General features: G+C 40.9%; 1 protein-coding gene across 1 annotated transcript in view; it reads left to right on the top strand.

Moving 5' to 3' along the window:
• Nucleotides 1-24,480, top strand: part of MTR (5-methyltetrahydrofolate-homocysteine methyltransferase) — a 121,764-nt gene that overhangs the window by 13,062 nt on the left and 84,222 nt on the right. The window contains exons 3-11 of the mRNA XM_060286435.1: nucleotides 1,802-1,891; nucleotides 3,931-4,000; nucleotides 5,768-5,860; nucleotides 7,218-7,324; nucleotides 15,708-15,767; nucleotides 16,533-16,627; nucleotides 19,743-19,843; nucleotides 20,956-21,017; nucleotides 22,114-22,181. Coding sequence (XP_060142418.1) covers nucleotides 1,802-1,891; nucleotides 3,931-4,000; nucleotides 5,768-5,860; nucleotides 7,218-7,324; nucleotides 15,708-15,767; nucleotides 16,533-16,627; nucleotides 19,743-19,843; nucleotides 20,956-21,017; nucleotides 22,114-22,181 — 746 coding nt within the window. The remainder of the gene's footprint in view (nucleotides 1-1,801; nucleotides 1,892-3,930; nucleotides 4,001-5,767; nucleotides 5,861-7,217; nucleotides 7,325-15,707; nucleotides 15,768-16,532; nucleotides 16,628-19,742; nucleotides 19,844-20,955; nucleotides 21,018-22,113; nucleotides 22,182-24,480) is intronic.

Below are 24,480 nucleotides of genomic sequence, written 5' to 3'. Positions count from 1 at the left end.
GACAGCTTTCTATTGATTCATGGGAAAACTGAGGAGAAATTAAGTAGCTTGCCCTTATCACACGTGTTTTAAATTGGTGAGAATAGGCTTAGAATCTCAGGGGTGTCATATCCGGGGCTCATGAGTGGGATATTGTTCTGGGAAAAAAGGTGGAGAGAAAGGGTGAAGAGCTAGAAGAAACACCTTTTAAACTTTATATTATTTAAAATTTTAAATCTACACACAATTGGAGAAAATAATAACTAGGAATTTAGAAATATTTTTTCCCTAATTATAAAGACAATATGTGTTCATCGTTACAAAAATAAAATGTCTAGCTAGATGCTATAGAAAGCATAAAGGAGAAAATTAAAACCACCTGTGATATCGATACCAAGACATAATTGCCATTCACATATTTTAATTTATATTTCAGTCTAGTTTTCTGTGTTTGGATTTTTAAAATTAAATTGGGATTATTATTGCTTCATACTATTTTATAATTTGCATTTTTTACTTAATACCATGAGCCTTAAATATCCTGAGACATGGTTTTAATAACTTTATTATAATCTATTCTACATATATACCATCATTTACTTAACTAACCTTATTCTTAGGCATTAAGGTTGTTTTCAGTTTTTCTTGCTCTTTGTTGAAAAACTGAATTTTAATTTGTTCTTATGAAACAGAACCCATAGATAAGAATAAATTCCCTTTTTACCACTACTCCAAATTTCTATTTTTTCCTCAGAGATAACCACTTATACTAGTTGATGTATGTCTTTCCAGATCATTTGTTATGCATTTATGTATATGTATATATTATGCATGTACATGTATACATATAGATATCTGTAGAAAACTCAGTACAATTTGTGTGTATGTATGTTTTAAACTTAATGGTGTCATGGTTTACATATCAGTCAATTTTGTTTTTCTACTCAATACTTTTGGAGATTTTCCGTGTTAGTGTATGTACATATATGTGCACACTGTTTTTTAGCTGCCACATAGCATGTAATAAAATGGACATATTATAGTTTATTTCGTCATTTCCCTAGTGATAGATAGTTGGGATGTTTGTGACTTATTATAAATGTGTGAATCTTGGTTTTCATTTCCCAGCTCTTCTGCAAACAGTGTCCATCTGCTTAGGTGGGGTTGGGCTTACTCACTATTGGAAAATCAAGAGATTCCAGAATTTTCACCGGATTGAGGTTGAGATGGTGTCCAAAGAGTGAAACAAGGCAGAAATGTTTCAAACAGGGAGAACCGGAGGGCACCGAGGTCCTCAGGGTTTCGTAAGGGTGCAGATGTGGCTCAGAGGGACCAGGAGCTGTGCACTGAAACAACGGTGGTCAGAATCAAGACTGCAGAGATAGTGCCCTTCTCAGCGGGGGTCTCACTGTGCTGAAGCAGAGAGCTGGCAAAGGAACAGAAGGAATGTTCCTTGGCCATCGTGTGCCAGAAGCTTGGTGTGTGATCTGTACCATCATCTGGCCACCCGGTGAAGTAGGGTTAGGGTTATACTATTTTCAAATGAGGAAACTGAAACTCAGAGTTTAAAGAACTTGACTCAATTCACACCACAAGTGAACTTTGTCTGAATTCAAGTTCTGTGTTTATTTGTTCATATCACAGGCCTTTCTGTGAAATCCTTAGGTCTTTTTGCATCCCCAGCCTCTATCTAGTACAGTGCCTTGCACTTAGTAAGTGGTCAAAAGATGTTTGGTGGCCTTGGTGAGGAAAAGACTAGTTTATTGTTGGGGGACAGGGATTCTAAAATTCATAGCATTGACATTACTTTCTCTTGTGGCAGGATTACTTGCTGGCTGGGGCAGATATCATTGAAACAAATACTTTTAGCAGCACTGCTATTGCCCAAGCTGACTATGGCCTCGAACACTTGGTAAGGATTTCATTTTTCCTTGTATCTAAGATATTCATGAGCGTTTGCTGCATTGGTAATTGCTAGTGAGAAAACCAGCCAAAGCTGCAGAGTCAAGCTAATGCCTAGTTATCTATTATTTGTGGTCAGATGCGGAAAATGGTTAGAATCGCTTCTGCTTATACACTCAACAGCCCATTCATTTTCCAGCTGCTTTCTTTATGGGCAAGTAATAATCAAATAAAAACGATACTCATTATGCAGTGACTTGAATAAAAGCATAATGATTGGCCATGTGCACAGTTCTGTGAAGCCTTTTTAAGTTGGGGGCCAGATTTGGTTTCCTTTCTTTAAAAAATTGTGGAAAAATACATGTAACATAAAATTTACTATTTTAACCAATTTTAAGTGTACAGTTCAGTGTCATTAAGTACATTCACATTGTTGTGCTACCATTACCACCATCTGTCCGTGGAACTCTTTTCACCTTGTAGAACTTAGACTCTGTACCCATTAAACAATAATTCCCAATTTTCCCTTCCACCTCAGCCCTTAGAAACCACCATTCTACTTTCTGTCTCTATGAATTTAACTCCCCTAGCTACCTTATCTGAGTGGATCATACAGTTTTTGTCCTTTTGTGACTTACCTTGTTTCACTTAGTTTAATGTCCCTAAGGTTCACTGATGATGTAGCATGTATCAGAATATCGTACTCTTTCGAGGTTGAATAATATTCCACCGTATGGATATGCCACATTTTGTTTATTCATTCATCCGCTGAGGGACATGGGCTGATTCCACCTTTTGGCTCCTGTGAACAATGTTACTATGAGCATGGTGTACAGATAATCTGTTCTTCATCCCTGCTTTCATTTCCTTTGAGTATCTATACATAACCAGAAGTAGAGTTGCCGAATTATACACTAATTCAATGTTTAATTTTTGGCGAAACCACCATACTGTTTTCCACAGTGGCTGCATCATTTTGTATACCCACCAATAGTGTACAAGGTTTCCAGTTTTTACACATCTTTGCCAGCATTTGTTTTGTTTTTGTTTTTTCCTGATAGTAAGCATCCTAGTGGGTGTGGGGTAAAGGATTTCATTTCTTTTTAGTCAACAGGATGCTTCCATATTCAAGTTTTGTAAATGGTTAATGATGAAAATATATGGTAGATGCTGAGGTCCCCATTTCTGGGTGGGATTTTTCCAGAACTTGCCTCTGTGTTCATGCACATAGTTCTGAGTTCTCTGACACTGTTTTCCCTTATAGTGATGGGGCTTTGTGAAATCACTTGCCTTGTGGGTTATCAAAGGAATTATTTGAGGGCAGGAGTTGGCAAACATTTTCCGTTAAGGGCCAGACAGTAAATATTTTAAGCTTTGTTGGCTAGTACTGTCTCTTTTGCAACTACTCAACGCTAGCATTATAGTGCAAAAGCAGCAACAGACAATACGTAAATGAATGGGCTTGAGTGTTTTTCGGTAAAACTTGCTGGCACTACTTTGTATGTTTCTGCATGCTTGCTTTATTTCCTAGTGAGAGGGTTCGTGGCCCTTCTCCAAATTCTCAAGAGTTTCATAATCTACAAAAACTTGAGACCCACTGATTCCCACCATTGTACGGTGTAGGAAGCCAGGACCTGGAGGAGTTCCTAAGGGAACCACCCTGGCAGGTAGTGACAGAGCTGGTTTTAGAACCCAGGTCTTCTGTCTCTGAAGCCCCTGCTTTTTCCATTACTATGCTTTTTTCTAACTCAGAATATTTCACTACATCAGCTTATTCTGACATGCCAGACGTCCGGAGATTGCCCTTTTTGCCAGCTGGCTCATGGTTCTGTGGAAGACCGTAAAAGCAGTTCCCAAAGACTCTTGCCTTTCCTGTTGCCCTCAAGGCTGGGGCCGCTGGTAGGCCTTTTTGACTAAGATTTCATTCAGACCTCAAACTAATTCACTCCACCTTTCCTTACTGAATAAAACTGTGTTTTAGAAGGTCATGAATTCCTTATTTTATGGAGGGAAAGAAGGACAAACTAACATTTGCAGTTGATGTGTTAGGCCTACAGGATGAACAAGTGCTCTGCGGGAGTGGCCAGAAAAGCAGCTGAGGAGATAACTCTCCAGACAGGTAAGGAACAGTTTTCTCCTTTTTTTTTTTTTTTTTTTTACAAAGATGTTTCCTTTGACATCCTCAGCTATAATATACTGTCCTTACTGCCCCTTTTCCTTTCGCGACAGTTGGCCTACAGCAGCACCGCAGACACCATCACGTACTTGTTTGTAGGTTACTTCTCTGCAGTTTCATAGTCAAGCATTCAGTGTCCCTCTGAATTGACTCTGTTTCCTTGGGCCTTGGGCTCAGGGTTTACGCTGTGTTTACTCTACTGGGTGTTTTATCCTAACTTTGTAGGTAGAACTGTGACTTCCTTGTACATTTACAGCTAAAATGATTTGTCTCCCTTTGGGAGTACGTCTTTTGGTTATTGAGGCACAGCTGTTTTGGTTACATTGGTGATCATTAAGATATTTGATCTTCTCGCTTGAAAGCTTCCCTCACTCCTGTGATTTTGCCTTATTTAGGTAAAGAAAGATTGTCTTTTGAGCATCTTCTACTTCATACCACTAGTGTCTTTGAAGGTGCTGTGTACCACACAAAGAGGGTGGCATGAGAATCAGTCTTACTGGGATTTGAAAAGTGCCTCCCTGAAGTAACTAGCCTCCTGGCTGGCTGCCATAAGAACACTTGGGCACCAGCTGCAGGGGAGGCTTTGAGGGTGGGAAAGGAATGGAAGAAATACCTGCCCCTTAAGATTTGGAAATGTGAAATTATTGCCAACAGGGAAGATGTAAAGCAAAATTGTTGGGAAGTTAGACACAGCATACTGATGAAGACTGAAGCAATTTATAGGAGCTCCGTTTCTGAGAGATAATGTTGAAATCAGAAGGGCATAGGCTGTTGCCCCAACAAAGTCACAGGTCAGAGGCTATCAAACCAGCTAAAGCAGGGAAAGACAAGGACGTTTTTCTTACACCCATGTTATTGTTCAGCTTTGGGGAAGATAAAGAATATCGGGGCTTGTAAGCTGTTCAAAGGCTGGGCTATCAGCTAGTGGGTAGTTTGCTCCAGTTAGATGGTAAAGCATAACCACCTAGTTAAAACCACCAAAGGTGATGAGCACTGCGGCCCTGCCCTGTGTTCCCATATGGAAGAAACACAGTATCTCCGGCTCCTTTAGAAGCACCTAGACTCTAGCCTAGAGGAAAGCTTATTAAAACATTCATGAAAGAGTTTTAATGTGATATTTGATCTGCTTCATACTTGAATTTCAGGCTTCATAATTGTTAATCGTGATTTAATATTTTCCCCCAGCAAAGGCCCTGTAGTACAGCAGTGGAGAGCATTTCAAGATCAATGCTACTGTGAAGAACTTCTGCAAAACCTATGTTCACGACCTTCAGGGTTTCTTAAGATTAGGGAGAGAGAGCATTTGTTCAAGCATAGCTATGGTGATAGGAAAGGATTGCTAACTGAAATTCTTTGAAGCCACATGTGTGAGAATTCAGAGTTTTTGGCTTGGCGGTAACATGTGCACATACTTTATATTTCATAATTTCCTCAGTGGGATCCAGGACAGCCTCATAATCAAACATCTGTTTGCAGTAAAATCTATGAATCGTCCACTAAGTGAGGTAAAGACTATAAATAGCCTCTTGTAGTTTAGAAGAGGTCAAGTTTTGTTGTCAAATGAATTAAGGAAAAAAGTGGGGCTTTTGTGCTTTTTGGATTTCAGAGTTACGGACAAAGGATTGTATACCTGTGTTCTAGGGGAAATCTGATAGCGTATTAACTTATGAGCTGTTTAGAGATTTCACACTTGTTTTTCTTTTCCTAAAGGAATTAAGAGGTATGTGGCAGGAGCTCTGGGTCCAACTAACAAGACACTCTCTGTGTCCCCATCTGTGGAAAGACCAGATTACAGGAACATCAGTGAGTATGAGATATAATCATTGACCTTGGGCAAGTACCTCTGTGTTTCAGTAATCTATAAATCTGTAAAATGGGGCCAATACCAGCATCTACTTAAGGATTATTGTGACTTAAGGGCTTACAGCAGTCCCTGGAATGTAGTAGACATTAAGATAAAAAGTGAGCTAGTATTAGTCATAGTATTAGTATTACTCATTTTGAGCCTGCTTTCAAAGGTGCATGTTGTTGTGTTTGGGCTTCTTTATGAGCTGCGGAAATGAAACCAATCAAAATAAAACTTTAAACTGAGAAGTTGAGCAAATATAGATACCAGGCCTTGGTCAGTTATAGGATAACCCACTAGACTCCCACTTTATTTATCAGAAAACAGTCTAAGCTATATATGCATGCTAGCATTGTAAACGTTGTAAACCACCATCTGTAAGCATACTTGCATTGAGAGTGTATGAAAAGTCTAGAAATCTAGGGCAATTTCTTAAGCATCAGACTACAAAAAAACAAAAAGTATTGAATGATTAGAGCAGAATAGTAATGATGCTACGCGTGGTAATGAGTTCTGTGTAGAAGGCAAGTTCAGGCAAGTGTGGATTGTAGGTTTTGGTGACAGATACCACACTTTCCACCGGGGGTTGCTCATTCTGGGCTGACGTGTGGCAGTGAGGAGCTAACGTTTCCTGTCTCTTGTGCTGAATAGGATGAAGTAGGCTTCTCTATTGAATATATGAGCATCTTTTCTTTCTTGGGTGAGAGATCAAATGGGGAGAGGGGTGACCTCTCAGATGGAAGTAGACATTTCTAACAAAAATTTTATCTAGGAGTGATTAGACACTTTTGTGTTTGAGAGTGAAATTGCCCCCCAGGCAGGTTTCTTCTCTGACAGAGTTGGTGTCAGAGGGCAGGAGCAAAATCTACAGGACCGCAGACTTTTATCTTAGAGGGTGTGAGAGAATGTGATGCAACCGGTGTTGTATCCAGATCAGTGTGACACGTTTCTCCTGTTGTTCCTCACACTCATCCCTGAATTGATTAACACCATCCCTGGAAAGATCTATATTAAAGATCTTAAAAGTAAGAGCCAGGGCTCAAGAAATCAAACACCTTTCCACCCAGCCACTCATTCTCGGCTCACACATGGGAAGTGAGCCCGTGTGCTAAGTGCTTAGGAGCATCTGTGTTCAATTTGCTGGTTTAACTTGCATCACTGCCATGTTTCTTACAAAAGGTGGTGTTGCCCTTAAATTATGTATTATAAACCAGCAGTGGTCAGTTCACCTGGCACCAGGCCTGAACTCAGCGTGTCCTGGGCTTTCAGAGGATGTCCATGACTAATGTCCTGGGTGTGGTTTGTTTTTTGCAGCATTTGATGAACTCGTTGAAGCATACAAAGAGCAGGCCAAAGGGCTTCTGGATGGTGGGGTTGATATCTTACTCATTGAAACTATTTTTGATACTGCCAATGCCAAGGTGAGTTAAAGGAGAAAAAAGGGGCTGGGCTGGGCTGGGGGCTGGGGTGCATCCCCTAATGTAGTGAGGAGATTGTAATAGCCATTATTAAAGTTAAAGCAAATTCCTTGATTCCATTTTCTTCTTTTTTTTTTACATCTTTATTGGAGTATAATTGCTTTACAACAAAGTGAATCAGTTATACCTACACATATGTTCCCATATCTCTTCCCTCTCTCTCCCTCCCACCCACCCTCCCTATCCCACCCCTCTGTGTGGTCACAAAGCACCGAGCTGATCTCCCTTTGCTATGTGGCTGCTTCCCACTAGCTATCTGTTTTACGTTTGGTAGTGTATATATGTCCATGTCACTCTCTCACTTTGTCACAGCTTACCCTTCCCCCTCCCCATGTCCTCAAGTCCATTCTCTAGTAGGTCTGTGTCTTTATTCCTGTATTACGCCTAGGTTCTTCATGACATTTTTTTTTTCTTAAATTCCATATATATGTGTTAGCATATGGTATTTGCCTTTCTCTTTCTGACTTCACTCTGTATGACAGACTCTAGGTCCATCCATCTCATTACAAATAGCTCAATTTCATTTCGTTTTATGGCTGAGTAATATTCCATTATATATATGTGCCACATCTTCTTTATCCATTCATGCAATGAGGGACACTTAGGTTGTTTCCATCTCCGGGCTATTGTAAATAGAGCTGCAATGAACATTTTGATACATGACTCTTTTTTTTTTTATTTTTGCCGTACATGGGCCTCTCACTGTTGTGGCCTCTCCGGTTGCGGAGCACAGGCTCCGGACGCGCAGGCTCAGCGGCCATGGCTCACGGGCCCAGCCGCTCTGCGGCATGTGGGATCTTCCCGGACCAGGGCATGAACCCGTATTCCCTGCATCAGCAGGCGGACTCTCAACCACTGCGCCACCAGGGAAGCCCACATGACTCTTTTTGAGTTATGGTTTTCTCAGGGTATATGCCGAGTAGTGGGATTGCTGGGTCGTATGGTAGTTCTATTTGTAGTTTTTTAAGGAACCTCCATACTGTTCTCCACAGTGGCTGTACCAATTCACATTCCCACCAGCAGTGCAAGAGTGTTCCCTTTTCTTCACACCCTCTCCAACATTTATTGTTTGTAGATTTTTTGATGATGGCCATTCTGACAGGTGTGAGATGATATCTCATTGTAGTTTTGATTTGCATTTCTCTAATGATTAATGATGTTGAGCATTCTTTCATGTGTTTGTTGGCAGTCTGTATATCTTCTTTGGAGAAATGTCTATTTAGGTCTTCTGCCCATTTTTGGATTGGGTTGTTTGTTTTTTTGTTATTGAGCTGCATGAGCTGCTTGTAAATTTTGGAGATTAATCCTTTGTCAGTTGTTTCATTTGCAAATATTTCCTCCCATTCTGAGGGTTGTCTTTTGGTCTTGTTTATGGTTTCCTTTGCTGTGCAAAAGCTTTGAAGTTTCATTAGGTCCCATTTGTTTCTTTTTGTTTTTATTTCCATTTCTCTAGGAGGTGGGTCAAAAAGGCTCTTGCTGTGATTTATGTCATAGAGTGTTCTGCCTATGTTTTCCTCTAAGAGTTTGATAGTTTCTGGCCTTACATTTAGGTCTTTAATCCATTTGGAGCTTATTTTTGTGTATGGTGTTAGGGAGTGATCTAATCTCATACTTTTACATGTACCTGACCAGTTTTCCCAGCACCACTTATTGAAGAGGCTGTCCTTTCTCCACTGTACATTCCTGCCTCCTTTATCAAAGATAAGGTGACCATATGTGCGTGGGTTTATCTCTGGGCTTTCTATCCTGTTCCACTGATCTATATTTCTGTTTTTGTGCCAGTACCATACTGTCTTGATTACTGTAGCTTTGTAGTATAGTCTGAATTCAGGGAGCCTGATTCCTCCAGCTCCATTTTTCATTCTCAAGATTGCTTTGGTTATTTGGGATCTTTTGTGTTTCCATACAAATTGTGAAATTTTTTGTTCCAGTTCTGTGAAAAATGCCAGTGGTAGTTTGATAGGTATTGCATTGAATCTGTAGATTGCTTTGGGTACTAGAGTCATTTTCACAATGTTGATTCTTCGTATCCAACAACATGGTATAACTCTCCATCTATTTGTATCATCCTTAATTTCTTTCATCAGTGTCTTATAATTTTCTGCATACAGGTCTCTTGTCTCCTTAGGTAGGTTTATTCCTAGATATTTTATTCTTTTTGTTGCAATGGGAAATGGGAGTGTTTTCTTGATTTCACTTTCAGATTTTTCATCATTAGTGTATAGGAATGCCAGAGATTTATGTGCATTAATTTTGTATCCTGCTACTTTACCAAATTCATTGATTAGCTCTAGTAGTTTTCTGGTAGCATCTTTAGGATTCTTCATGTATAGTATCATGTCATCTGCAAACAGTGACAGCTTTACTTCTTCTTTTCCGATTTGGATTCCTTTTATTTCCTTTTCTTCTTTCATTGCTGTGGCTAAAACTTCCGAAACTATGTTGAATAGGAGTGGTGAGAGTGGGCAACCTTGTCTTGTTCCTAATCTCAGTGGAAATGGTTTCAGTTTTTCACCATTGAGGATGATGTTGGCTGTGGGTTTGTCATATATGGCCTTTATTATGTTGAGGAAAGTTCCCTCTATGCCTATTTTCTGGAGGTTTTTTAATCATAAATGGGTGTTGAATTTTGTTGAAAGCTTTCTCTGCATCTATTGAGATGACCATATGGTTTTTCTCCTTCAATTTGTTAATATGGTGTATCACATTGATTGATTTGCGTATATTGAAGAATCCTTGCATTCCTGGAATAAACCCCACTTGATCATGGTATATGATCCTTTTAATGTGCTGTTGGATTCTGTTTGCTAATACTTTGTTGAGGATTTTTGCATCTGCGTTCATCAGTGTTATTGGCCTGTAGTTTTCTTTCTTTGTGACATCCTTGTCTGGTTTTGGTATCAGGGTGATGGTGGCCTCATAGAATGAGTTTGGGAGTGTTCCTCCCTCTGCTATATTTTGGAAGAGTTTGAGAAGGATAGGTGTTAGCTCTTCTCTAAGTGTTTGATAGCATTCGCCTGTGAAGCCATCTGGTCCTGGGCTTTTGTTTGCTGGAAGATTTTTAATCACAGTTTCAATTTCAGTGCTTGTGATTGGTCTGTTCATATTTTCTGTTTCTTCCTGATTCAGTCTTGGCAGGTTGTGCTTTTCTAAGAAGTTGTCCATTTCTTCCAGGTTGTCCATTTTATTGGCATAGAGTTGCTTGTAGTAATGTCTCATGATCTTTTGTATTTCTGCAGTGTCAGTTGTTACTTCTCCTTTTTCATTTCTAATTCTATTGATTTGAGTCTTCTCCCTTTTTTCTTTTTTTTTTTGTGGTACGCGGGCCTCTTTCTGCTGTGGCCTCTCCCGTTGTGGAGCACAGGCTCTGGATGCACAGGCTCAGCGGCCACGGCTCACGGGCCCAGCCACTCCGCGGCATGTGGGATCATCCCGGACCGGGGCATGAACCCGTGTCCCCTGCATCAGCAGGCGGACTCTCAACCACTGTGCCACCAGGGAAGCCCCCAGTCTGTGTCTTTTGGTGGGAGCATTTAATCCATTTACATTTAAGGTAATTATCGATATGTATGTTCCTATTCCCATTTTCTTAATTGTTTTGGGTTTGTTATTATAGGTCTTTTCCTTCTCTTGTCTTACTTGCCTAGAGAAGATCCTTTAACATTTGTTGTAAAGCTGGTTTGGTGGTGCTGAACCCTCTCAGCTTTTGCTTGTCTGTAAAGATTTTAATTTCTCCATCAAATCTGAATGAGATCCTTGCTGGGTAGAGTAATCTTGGTTGTAGGTTTTTCTCCTTCATCACTTTAAATATGTCCTGCCAGTCCCTTCTGGCTTGCAGAGTTTCTGCTGAAAGATCAGCTGTTAACCTTATGGGGATTCCCTTGTGTGTTATTTGTTGTTTTTCCCTTGCTGCTTTTAATATGTTTTCTTTGTATTTAATTTTTGACAGTTTGATTAATATGTGTCTTGGCGTGTTTCTCCTTGGATTTATCCTGTATGGGACTTTCTGTGCTTCCTGGACTTGATTAACTATTTCCTTTCCCGTATTAAGGAAGTTTTCAACTATAATCTCGTCAAATATTTTCTCAGTCCCTTTCTTTTTCTCTTCTTCTTCTGGAACCCGTATAATTTGAATGTTGGTGCGTTTAATGTTGTCCCAGAGGTCTCTGAGACTGTCCTCAGTTCTTTTCATTCTTTTTTCTTTATTCTGCTCTGCAGTAGTTATTTCCACTATTTTATCTTCCAGGTCACTTATCCGTTCTTCTGCCTCAGTTATTCTGCTATTGATCCCTTCTAGAGTATTTTTAATTTCATTGATTGTGTTGTTCATCGTTGCTTGTTTCATCTTTAGTTCTTCTAGGTCCTTGTTAAATGTTTCTTGTATTTGGCTATTCTATTTCCAAGATTTTGGATCATCTTTACTATCATTATTCTGAATTCTTTTTCAGGTAGACTGCCTATTTCCTCTTCATTTGTTAGGTCTGGTGGGTTTTTATCTCGCTCCTTCACCTGCTGTGTGTTTTTCTGTCTTCTCATTTTGCTTATCTTACTGTGTTTGGGGTCTCCTTTTTGCAGGCTGCAGGTTCGTAGTTCCCGTTGTTTTTGGTGTCTGTCCCCAGTGGCTAAAGTTGGTTCAGTGGGTTGTGTAGGCTTCCTGTTGGAGGGGACTAGTGCCTGTGTTCTGGTGGATGAGGCTGGATCTTGTCTTTCTGGTGGGTAGGTCTATGTCTGGTGGTGTGTTTTGGGGTGTCTGTGGCCTTATTATGATTTTAGGCAGCCTCTCTGCTAATGGGTGGGGTTGTGTTTCTGTCTTGCTAGTTGTTTGGCCTAGGGTGTCCAGCACTGTAGCTTGCTGGTCTTGGAGTGAAGCTGGGTGTTGGTGTTGAGATGGAGACCTCTGGGAGATTTTCGCCGTTTGATATTAACGTGGAGCTGGGAGGTCTCTTGTGGACCAGTGTCCTGAAGTTGGTTCTCCCAGCTCATAGGCACAGCACTGACTCCTGGCTGCAGCACCAAGAGCCTTTCATCCACACGGCTCAGAATAAAAGGGAGAAAAAGTAGAAAGAAAGAAAGAAAGGAAGCGGGTATAAGAAAATAAAATAAAGTAAGGTAAAATAAAATAAAGTTATTAAAAAATAATTATTAAGAAAAAAAATTTTTTTAATGTAAAAAAACCACAAAAACGGATGGATAGAACCGTAGGACAAGTGGTGAAAGCAAAGCTATACAAAATCTCACACAGAAGCATACACACTCACAAAAAGAGGAAAAGGGGAAAAAAATAATACATCTTGTTCTCAAAGTCCACCTCCTCAACTTAGGATGATTCATTGTCTATTCAGGTATTCCACAGGTGCAGGGCACATCAAGTTCATTGTGGAGCTTTAATCTGCTGCTTCTGAGGCTTCTGGGAGAGATTTCCCTTTCTCTTTGTTCGCACAGCTCCGAGGTTTCAGCTTTGGATTTGGCCCCGCCTCTGCGTGTAGGTCACTGGAGGGCGTCTGTTCTTCGCTCAGACAGGATGGGGTTAAAGGAGACGCTGGTTCGGGGGCCCCGGCTCACTCAGGCCTGGGGGAGGGAGGGGCACGGATGCGGGGCGAGCCTGCGGCGGCAGAGGCTGGCGTGACCAGCCTGAGGCGTGGTGCGTTCTCCCGGGGAAGTTGTCCCTGGATCCCGGGACCCTGGCAGTGGCAGGCTGTACAGGCTCCCCGGAAGGGAGGTGTGGAGAGTGACCTGTGCTCGCACACAGGCTTCTTGTTGGCGGCAGCAGCAGCCTTAGCGTCTCATGCCTGTCTGTGGGGTCTGCGCTTTTAGCCGCGGCTTGTGCCCGTCTCTGGAGCTCCTTTAAGCAGCGCTCTTAATCCCCTCTCCTCGCGCACCAGGAAACAAAGAGGGAAGAAAAAGTCTCTTGCCTCTTCGGCAGCTCCAGACTTTTCCTGGACTCCCTCCTGGCTAGCCGTGGTGCACTAACCCCTTCAGGCTGTGTTCACGCCGCCAGTCCTCTCCCTGCGCTCTGACCGAAGCCCGAGCCTCAGCTCCCAGCCCTGCCTGCCCTGGCGGGTGAGCAGACAAGCCTCTCGGTCTGGTGAGTGCTGGTCGGCACCGATCCTCTGTGCGGAAATCTCTCTGCTTTGCCCTCCACACCCCTGTGGCTGCGCTCTCCTCCGTGGCTCCGAAGCTCCCCTCCTCCGCCACCCGCAGTCTCCGCCCGCGAAGGGGCTTCTACTGTGTGGAAACCTTTCCTGCTTCACGGCTCCCTCCCACTGGTGCAGGTCCCGTCCCTATTCTTTATTTTATTTATTTTTGCTGTGTTGGGTCTTTGTTTCTGTGCGAGGGCTTTCTCTAGTTGCGGCAAGCAGGGGCCACTCTTCATCACCGTGCGCGGGCCTCTCACTGTCACGGCCTCTCTTGTTGCGGAGCACAGGCTCCAGACGCGCAAGCTCAGTGGTTGTGGCTCACGGGCCTAGTTGCTCCACGGCATGTGGGATCCTCCCAGACCAGGGCTCGAACCCATGTCCCCTGCGTTAGCAGGCAGACTCTCAACCACTGCGCCACCAGGCAAGCCCCCATCCCTATTCTTTTGTCTCTGTTTATTCTTTTTTCTTTTGCCCTACCCAGGTACGTGGGGAGTTTCTTGCCTTTTGGGAGGTCTGAGGTCTTCTGGCAGCATTCAGTAGGTGTTCTGTAGGAGTTGTTCCACGTGTAGATGTATTTCTGGTGTATCTGTGGGGAGGAAGGTGATCTCCGCGTCTTACTCTTCCGCCATCTTCTTCGCCAAGCCCATTTTATTCTTGAATATTTTTAACTGAGTCCAGTAGAATGAAGGAAACTTCAAAAGGTTATGTTTCTAACTTTTAAAAAATGGTTTTTTAATTATGAAAGTAAATATTTTCACATATAGCTACTATATGTACATAGATGCATAGGTAATAAATATATACGCATGGTTCTAAAATTCAGAAGACACAGAAATGGGAATTCCCTGGCGGTCCAATGGTTAGGACTTGGCGCTTTCACTGCCAAGGGTCCGGGTCCTATCCCTGGTTGGGGAACTAAGATCCCGCTAGCCGTGCTGCTCGGCCAGAAAAGAAAAAAAAAAGACACATAAATGTATGGAGTAAAAAGTAAATATCCTTCTGTTTCCTATTCCCTGGGTATTCGGCCGTCTTCCCCATGGACCACTGCTCTCACTGGTGTGAGGGTCCTGACAGGGATTCCATGCAGATAAAAGTGTGCGTGACGCGTGTACATATGTGTATGTGATTATATTCTTTGTATATGTACAAAGATACATAAGTGTGTAGAATAAAAAGTAGATATCCTCATACATAACGTTTTTGCACAGTGTCTCTGAAGATAAATTTCTACAAGTGAAATTGCAAGGTTTAAAGGGTCTGGGCACTGTTAATTTTGAGTTTTAGTGTCAAATTCCCTCTAAGATTGTACTCATTTATCCTCCAGTCAGCAAGCAGTGCACAGTAGTGCTGCCTTCACCACACCCTCTCTGTTGAACTTTTTTTTTTTTCGGTACGCGGGCCTCTCACTGTTGCGGCCTCTCCGGTTGCGGAGCACAGGCTCCGGACGCACAGGCTCAGCAGCCATGGCTCACGGGCCCAGCCGCTCCACGGCATGTGGGATCTTCCCGGACCGGGACACGAACCCGTGTTCCCTGCATCAGCAGGCGGACTCTCAACCACTGCGCCACCAGGGAAGCCCTCTGTTGAACTTTTTGATCTTTTACAATCTGATAGCTGAAAAATACTACCTCACTATAGTTTTAATTTGTGCTGTCGGCCCTCTGTGTCAGTGAGTTCCGATGTGGAACGGCCTTGAGCATTGGAGGACCTTGGTGTCTGGTCCCAGAACTTAATAAAACATGGACGGTACAGATTGACATAGGATTTGTGCCTTTACAACCCATTCTAGCTCATACTCTTTTTTGCAATGACATACACTGTTGGTTCATGTACCTACCATGTATATATGAGGCTGTGGAAAGCAGAGGCTTCTTATTTATCTATTTTTAATTTTGACTGAGCAAAAGAAGAAAGAGTAGCTCTTCAGCCCTTCCTCAGAGGAAGTATTAGTTCATGGAGGGACTTTCAGTCAGCATTTGTTTTGTTGTAACATGTACAGTGTTACCCTTGAGAAAGGGGCCCTGGGGTTGTGCGTTATCAGGAGGACATGTTTCTCCTTCTCCTCCCCAGAGAACGTGATGTGTATCTTATCTGAAGAGGTCTGGGTAAGGGAGCATTCTGATCAGCCATTTAGGCTGACCTGTGTCACAGTCTTTCAGAAACAAAGGTGTCCTTTTTCTCCCTGACAGGCAGCCTTGTTTGCAGTCCACAAACTTTTTGAAGAGGAGTATGCTCCCCGGCCTATCCTTGTAAGTTCTCAGATATTTGCATGATGAATTTTGGTTTTTATTAATACTGTCATTTTGAGGGTGGGGTTTTTGTTTTCCTGCCATGGAACTATTGATAGTATCTTTTAGGAACCAGCTTCTTGCTTGGTTCACCTCCCTTCTTCCACCACCTCTAGATCAATAGCAGTCTTATTCGTGGAAATGTACAGAAAATGAATGTAGCAGTGGTTTGTGGAAGGCAGGCTATTCCAAAGAAGCCTGGCTGAACTTGTCCCCCAAAGCCAAAGGCTCACTCTCATTAGGGCCCGAGGGCAGATGGACTGGTGTGCTGACCGTGAAGCATCCAACACCAGAGACAGCATGCTGCCAATTCATTAATGCAACAGGCAGGCCCCCATTGCTTGGTGAGAATAGAATAGAGTCAAACAGGGGTGTTAGATGAATCAGATGTTGAACAGCAGGAGACCAGGATAACCTGAGGTATCTGTGGGGAAGTCTTCTCCAGTGGGACTGGAGGTGTGAATCCTAAAGCTTTTCTGGACACTGCTTTTGTCTCCGTGACTTTCCCTTTTCTCTGTTTCTGTGGCTTTCCAACCCCTCCCCTGGGCACTTTGCATTCATCTGTTCTGACCGTTAAAGAAAACAGTGCTGCTTTGGAGTTTGAATGCCACAGTTCTCTTCCTTGTAAAAAAACAAAGAAAGTCAGCTTACTCATTTTATTTTGTTTCTGTGACTGTATTCATAACTCAAGTCTATGCTGTTGACAGTTTACTTTGTTCAATTCAGATTTCAGGGACAATTGTTGATAAAAGTGGGCGGACTCTCTCTGGCCAGACCGGGGAGGCGTTTGTCATCAGCGTGTCTCATGCAGACCCACTCTGGTGAGTGATCATTCTTTTCTGACTCCATTCCTTTTGGGGGGATCTCTTCTGATGACTACAGACTGTGACCCAGGAGGGGATTGCTTCTCTATATTTCTATGGTACCACTTGTATGAGATGTTGTCTTTCCTTGAAGTACATTCTGACTGCCCTGAGGACGTCAGAAGACACTGCCTAAATGGGTCGATTTGAGGGAGGGGGAGAGTTCTCATACGCCCTGGGCCCACCAGAAAGTTGCCTTTTTGTCTGTAAGTGTCCCCCTTATAGTTTAAGACTGGCTTGGCCTGCTAACAACACTTTAAATCTATTATCAGCACTTAAAAATTTTGCAAGGTGTTTTCACTCCCTGCTTGTGGAACAACCAGAAGTAGTGTAGTTTGAAATAAGGTGGGAATTCTAAAGCTCAGATATTTATCTTTAAAATTAACGTGGCTTTTACATTCTAGTTTGTAACATCTCTCTATTTTTCTGATCAAAATGGTTTAACTTCTGTACCATGAGTGAGATGGAAGCTCCAAGAGTCTATACAGTTTCCTCCTGTGCCTTTTCCGTGCACGTTCTACTCCTGCCTGGAGGCCATGCCTGCCCTGCAGGGTCACCCCGCCACGTGAGCCTTTCAGACCCATCTCTAGGGTCCTCTCTGGGGACCCTTCCCTCTCTTACCAGCCCAGGTCGATGTTCTTCTCAGAGCACTCTATTCACTGCTTTTATAGCCTTGGCCATAAAAATAAGAGTCATAGATATTTATTGAGAGTTTGCTGTGTGCCAGGCTTGGTTCTAAGTGCTTTATGAGAGTTCTTGCTTTTAATTTTGGCAACAACACCTTGAGGTAGCTTCTCCTCTTCAGATCTTTTGCTTATTGTTTTAGTTGGGTGGTTTTCTTATTGTTGAGTTTGAAAAATTAAAGAAAATATTTTGGATACTGCATATGTGTTTTGCAAATATTTGTTCCTAGTCCGTGGCTTGTCTTCTCATGCTCCTAACCATATCTTTTGCGGAGCAGAAGTTTGTAATTTTAGTGAAGTCCAGCTTATCATTTTTTTTTCTTTCTTTCTTTCATGGATCCTACTTCTGGTGTTGTATCTAAAAACTCATCTCCAAACCCATGGACACCTAGATTTTTCTCCTATGTAATTGTTATATATATATTTATATCTTTAATTGTTTTGCAACTTGCAATTAGGTCTGTGATCCATTTTGCGTTAATTTTTATGAAAGATGTAAGATCTTTGTCTAGATTAATGTATTCAGATGTGAATGTCCAGTTGTTCCAGTACTGTTTGTTGAAAATACAATCCTTTCTCCATTGGATTGCCTTTGCTCGTTTGTCAAAGATTAGTTGACTGTATTTGTGTGATTCTGTTCCTGGACTCTGTTCAGCACCATTGATCTGTTTGTGCTCTCTCATCAATACCAGAGATTCCTTTAGCTTTTCAGTGAGTGTTGAAGTCAAGTAGTACCAGTGCTTTGACTTTATTCTTCTACAGTAGCTAATTGTATTAGCTATTCTGGGTTGTTTGCTTCATCATGTAAACTTTAGAATCAGTTTGTTGATATCCACAAAATAACTTGCTGGAATTTTTACTGGCATTTTGTAAATGTATATAAAATTGGGAAGAATCGACATCTTAACTATATTAAGTCTTCCTGTTGATGAACATCGGATAGGTCTCCATTTATTTAGATCTGCCTTGATTTCTTTCATCAGAGTTTTGTAGTTATACACAAGTATTTCATTTATTTTGGTGCCATTGTAAATAATGTGTTTCGTATTTCAAATTTCAATTGCTCATTGCTGGTATATAGGTCAACAGTTGACTTTTGTATATGAAGCTTGTGCTTTACAACCTTGGTTCTAAGAATTTTTTAGATGATTCTTTAGAACAGATAGTCTTATCTGTGAACAAAGACAAATTTATTTCTTCCTTTCCAATCTGTATACCTTTTATTTTCCATCTTCTCTTACTGCCTCACCTAGGACTCCCAGCATGATGTTTAGCAAGAGGTGAAAGCGGGCATCCTTGTCTTGTTCCCGATCTTGCGGGGAAAGCATCTAGTTCTGTATCATTAAGTATGATGTTAGCTATAGGTTTTTTATAGACCTTCTTTATCAAGCGGAGGAAGTTCCCCTCTATTCCTAGTTTACTAAGAGTTTTTATCAGGAATGGGAGTTGGGTATTTGTTAAATAAACTTTTTATTTTGGAATAATTTCAGATTTACAGAAAAGTTGCAAAGATAGTACAGAGAATTCCCATATGCTCTTCATCTAGTTTTTTCTAATGAGACATCTTGCATTAACTGTGGTACTTTCGTCAAAACTAAAAGTATATTACTATTAACTAACTCCTGACTTTATTCTGGTTTCAGGTTTTTCCACTAATGTCCTTTCTCTGTTTCAGGATCTAATCTAGTATATCACATTGCACTTAGAAATCATAGTCAAAGAAAAAAAGTAAAATGTGAAAAAATAAAAGATGACATAGTCCTGTCACTTCATAGTTAATTCTTGAATTCCTGAAGACTTCAGCAGCTCCCACTGAGTGTGATTTTGGAGGGGTTTTAGCAGCTCTGCTTTGATCTATTTTATTTTAGTCTGCAGTAAGTTTCATTTGCAAAACAGAGAGCCCCTTGGTTACAAATTAATTTATAAGAGGACAAATTCTAAGTGCAAGGTCACGTTGCAATTCAGTTGGAGCAAGGACTGAGTCTTGGTCTTCAAGACCCCCGAAGTGGCTTCCATGTGCCATTAATGTTCCTTCTACCTCCAAGATTTTCCTTTTTCTTTCTCTTAAGTATTGCTTTCCAGTGTTTATTAGCAGTGGTAGTTCGCAGACATTTCTGTTTCATGGTATACCATTAACTAAACGGTGAACTTATTTAAGGAGTCACATCCGTAGGCAGCATCTAATGTTGGAGACATGGGCAGAAATATTTAGTGTTGCAGGGAACTTCAGTGAGGTGGCTTTGACTGGAGCTGAATAAACTTGCTTTGAATCAGGAGACTTACTATCTGCTTGGTTTTAAATGTACTCCTTTCTTTATCATAACTTTTTATATGTATAAATATTTAGAATAGAAGAGGGTACTTCTAATACCTTCTTTTTGTTTTTCCAGCATTGGATTAAATTGTGCTCTGGGTGCAGCTGAAATGAGACCTTTTATTGAAACAATTGGAAAATGTACAACAGCCTATGTCCTCTGTTATCCCAATGCAGGTGTGTGTTTCAAGGGAGTCACACATAGGAAATGCAAATACACAAGACCTGGGTAGATAGGATAACAGATCTGGATTAAAAGAGTTTGTTTTGCAGGTCTTGGTATATAGTTGACTTTCAATAGGAATTTTCTAAATGAAGAGTATTCGGGTCTAGACCACTGTTTCCCTCTAGACTTGAAGGAACAGTTTGGCTCAGCCTGAAAGGGTCAGAAGTGGACAGAACTTGGGGGCATGAAGCCTAGTCATAACTTATCTGGCCAGAGCCTTGGAATTGGTGACAGTCCTTGCCATGTGGGCGTGGCCAAAGAGATGAGTGCAAAGAACGTGAGAGAGAGAGCCCTCTTCTTTGTTCCACTGTATCGACAAAAGAGCCTGTTACTTTTCTCCTTTTTAAAAGTTAGGACTTAATGGTATATAAAAATTCCTAAGATAAATGTAGACAATTTTCAGACTATCCATTTAATATTGGTAATCCATTCTGGGTTAACCAGATTTCCTGGTGAATGTTTCTGAGCACCAGTTAACTACTTGGGGCTAAAAATCATTTTCCAGCCTTCTTTCTCCAAATATGTACATTTTAATGTGCAGTAAATTTTATTTCCCACCAGGAGTAAGATAACTGGAAGGGGATAATAAATAAAACAGGAAATTGCAAAATTAGATGCTAAAGTCTTACTTGGGAAAACTTACTTGAGAGGAGATGGGTTGTGTTTTGCTTGTTTTTAATTGCATGTCTGGTGCTCATTAGTTCAAAGCATGTGTGGTACTCTTCCAACCCCTACCCCTAGGCGTCTAGGAGACAAGAATGAATTTCCTATACAGAAAAGGGAGGGATAGGGGTAGGGAAATTCTGTCTCATGTAGCAGTGATGCTTTTCTTTCAAATAGAAAAGAAATAATGGATGTTTATTTTCCTCTGTGATTTTATTGTTGTTGTCTGGTATGGAGTCTCTGTACTTATTATGTTTAATGTTAAGAATTCTTACTTGTTTTTGCAAGTAATCATGATTTAATTATAAATATTTTTGTAACATTTTAACCTAAAGCCTTTACAAATACTATGTCATTTGTTAAAGTAATTTCCAGTAATGGCTGAAATATACTTTCTTAGGTCTTCCCAATACCTTCGGTGAATATGATGAAACTCCGCACGTGATGGCCATGCACTTAAAGGTCAAGAATCCTCTTTCACTTCGTTTTTAAGAGATAGAGAAATGGAATTTTTGATTTAGAATATCTAGAAGTAGACTTTTCCCCTAAAGAAATCCCAGTGTATATATAAAAAATAAAAGCTTAAGATGAATTAAAATGATGGAGGCAGAGGGAGGGGCTCACTGTCAGCATCCTTCTCCACAGTGGGTACTAGTGGCTATTGGGAAATTCTCAGAGAGGTCCAGCCCAAACTAACTGAAACTCGGCTCTCCTCTGCAGCCCTCCCAGGTGGTCCCCTCCACCCCGCAGACTGCTGGGTGGAGTCTATGTCTCCTAGCTCCCCACTGTCACCTCCCCCATTCTCCTTCTCTCACATACACCTCCCATCTTTGAATCCCAGGTCACGAAACCATACTACCCATGACCCCTCCTTATCACTAACCCCTGGATCTCTTTTCCCTCATTCCTTGAATTTTTAGCTTCTGGCTTACCGACATTCTCTCCTAAACTATTTCTCATTTAATTCTTATGTTTTCAGTACCTTATGTAGATGCTCTTTTCAATACTCTGACTTCTCACTTCCTTGACTTCCTCTCTCTCGGTTATCTTGTGCTTCTTTCAAACCAGCTGTGGTTAAACTCCAGCTTTCAAACCAACTGTGGTTGAACTCCAGACCTGCACTGTGCAATATATGTAGCCACATGTGTAGCCTCTACCACATGTGGTCATTGGAGCACTTGAAATGTGGCTGTTGTGACTGAGGAACTGAATTTTTAATTCTTTAAACATTTGAATTTAAATTTAAAAACTGAATACGTATTATTGGAAAATGAATTACTTAGCTCCCATTCATTCTGCTCAGCATATGGGTAAAAAAAAACTTTATCGTGATCAGATAGGCAAATATCTCATTGCATTTCATAGTATCTGAACTGGTCTCTGCTTTTAACCTTATGTCTAAGGCTTATCAAAGCTTGATATCTAGAGTTAAGTATGTTTAGCTCTCTTTTAAATGGAAAATTAGTTATTCAGGAAATGCAGATTTTCTGCTGAATTGGTAGTGGTGAGCTTAGAATTCAGATGAACTCTCTGAAACTTTTTCTTTTCCTAAATGCAGGATTTTGCTATGGACGGCTTGGTCAATATAGTTGGCGGGTGCTGTGGTACGACACCAGATCATATCAGGTGATAATCCTTTCTAAGTATTTTACCTTTTGTTATGGGATGAATTGTGTCCCCAAAATTCATAGGTTGAAGCCCTAATCCCCAATTCCTCTGAATGTACCTGTATTTAGAGGTAGGGCCTTTAAGGAGGTAATTAAGGGAAAATGAGGTCATATGAATGGATCCTGATCCAATGTGACTGGTGAGGACACAGGCACACACAGGAAGGGGCCATGTGAAGACCCAGGGAGAAGATAGCCAGCTACAAACCAAAGAGAGGTCTAAGAGGAAACCGGTCCTACTGACACCTTGACCTGAGACTTCTAGCCTCCAGAACTTGAAGAAATAAATTTTGCTGTTTAAACTACCTAGTCTGTGGTATTTCGTTATGGCAGCCCTAGCAAACTAAGATACTTTATATTATGAAAAATTCCAAAAATTAAAGTAGAAAAATAATAAAATGAACCCCCATGCACCTATTGCGTAGTTTCCATAATTTTCAGCATTTTGCTATTCTTATTTCTTCTCCAACTTTTTTTTTCCCTTAGACTATTGTAAAACAAATCCTACATATCTTTTTTTTTAACTTAATTTTTGTTGGAGTATAGTTGCTTTACAATGTTGTGTTAGTTTCTGCTGTACAGCAAAGTAGATCAGCTATACGTATACATATATCCCCTCTTTTTTGGATTTCTTTCCCATTTAGGTCACCACTGAGCATTGAGTAGAGTTCCCTGTGCTATATAATATGTTCACATCAGTTATCTGTTTTATACATAGTATCAATAGTGCATATATGTAAATCCCAATCTCCCAATTCATCCCACCTCCCCTTCCCCCTTGGTATCCGTACGTTTGTTCTCTATGTTTGTGTCTCTATTTCTGCTTTGCAAATAAGATCATCTGTACCATTTTTCTAAATTCCACATATATGCATTAATATACGATATTTGTTTTTCTCTTTCTGACTTACTTCACTCTGTATGACAGTCCCTTGGTCCATCCGTGTCTCTGCAAGTGACCCAATTTCGTTTCTTTTTATGGCTGAGTAATATTCCATTGTATATATGTACCACATCTTCTTTGTCCATTCTTCTGTTGTTGGACATTTAGTTGCTTCCATGTCCTGACTATTGTAAATAGAGCTGCAATGAACATTGTGGTACATGACTCTTTTTGAATTATGGTTTTCTCAGGGTATATGCCTAGTAGTGGGATTGCTGGGTTTTGTGGTAATTCCATTTTTAGTTTTTTAAGGAGCTTCTGTACTTTTTTCCATAGTGGCTGTATGAATTTACATTCCCACCAACAGTGTAAGAGAGTCCCCTTTTCTCCACACCCTCTCCAGCATTTGTTGTTTGTAGATTTTTTGATGATGGCCATTCTGACTGGTGTGAGGTGATACCTCATTGTAGTTTTGAAGCAAATCCTAGATATCTTAACACTCTACCTTTAAATACCTGAATAATATTCCAGTGCTCAAAGAGGGACAGCCGATATTTCTTGTGGGCAAATACCTGCCTCCACTAGATTCTCTCATGAAAGGAAGAGACAATAAGCAACAAGCACCTTGAGGTCAACAGGAGCATCTTCACCTCGCCTGACACAGTCACTGCTTAACCCACGTTGTAGAGTGAGGGCATGAAGGAAGGGGGTGGGAGACAAGGGCATGGCGAAGGGTGTGTTTAAGTCCCTGCAGTTTCGTGGTTTATAAGAAGATTGGAAAGATTGGAATTGAGTGGAATAAAACACAGTTGAGGACTGTTTGTATTTGTTTTTTTTCCCTAGAGTGACTGATGATCATATTTTGAGCCAGTCTGCTTGCATGCCTATAATACGTTCACTGTACTGAACTGCCTAATGTTGCACTGAGTTTGTTGACTTCCATGATAGACTCTGTGAAGAGTCTCTATAATTTTTTAAACATAACATCTTTTAAATAATATCTGAAAGTTATCAGTAGTTGAGGATAGCTTATCTTTGGATCTCTTTTTGTTTTTAAGATTATCTCCTTCTTTATAAAAAGAGTTGTGTTTTTTGTTTCTTAACATTTTTATTGGAATATAATTGCTTTACAATGGTATGTTAGTTTCTGCTTTATAACAAAGTGAATCAGTTATATATATATACATATGTTCCCATATCTCTTCCCTCTTGCATCTCCCTCCCTCCCACCTTCCCTATCCCACCCCTCTAGGTGGTCACAAAGCACCGAGCTGATCTCCCTGTGCTATGCGGCTGCTTCCTACTATCTATTTTACATTTGGTAGTGTATATATATCCATACCACTCTCTCACTTTGTCACAGCTTACCCATGCC

The sequence above is a fragment of the Globicephala melas genome, chromosome 16, assembly GCF_963455315.2.
Source record: "Globicephala melas chromosome 16, mGloMel1.2, whole genome shotgun sequence".
Taxonomy (NCBI): Eukaryota; Metazoa; Chordata; class Mammalia; order Artiodactyla; family Delphinidae; genus Globicephala; species Globicephala melas.
Note: the sequence above shows the minus strand (reverse complement) of the source record. Positions and strands in the feature narration are given on the sequence as shown.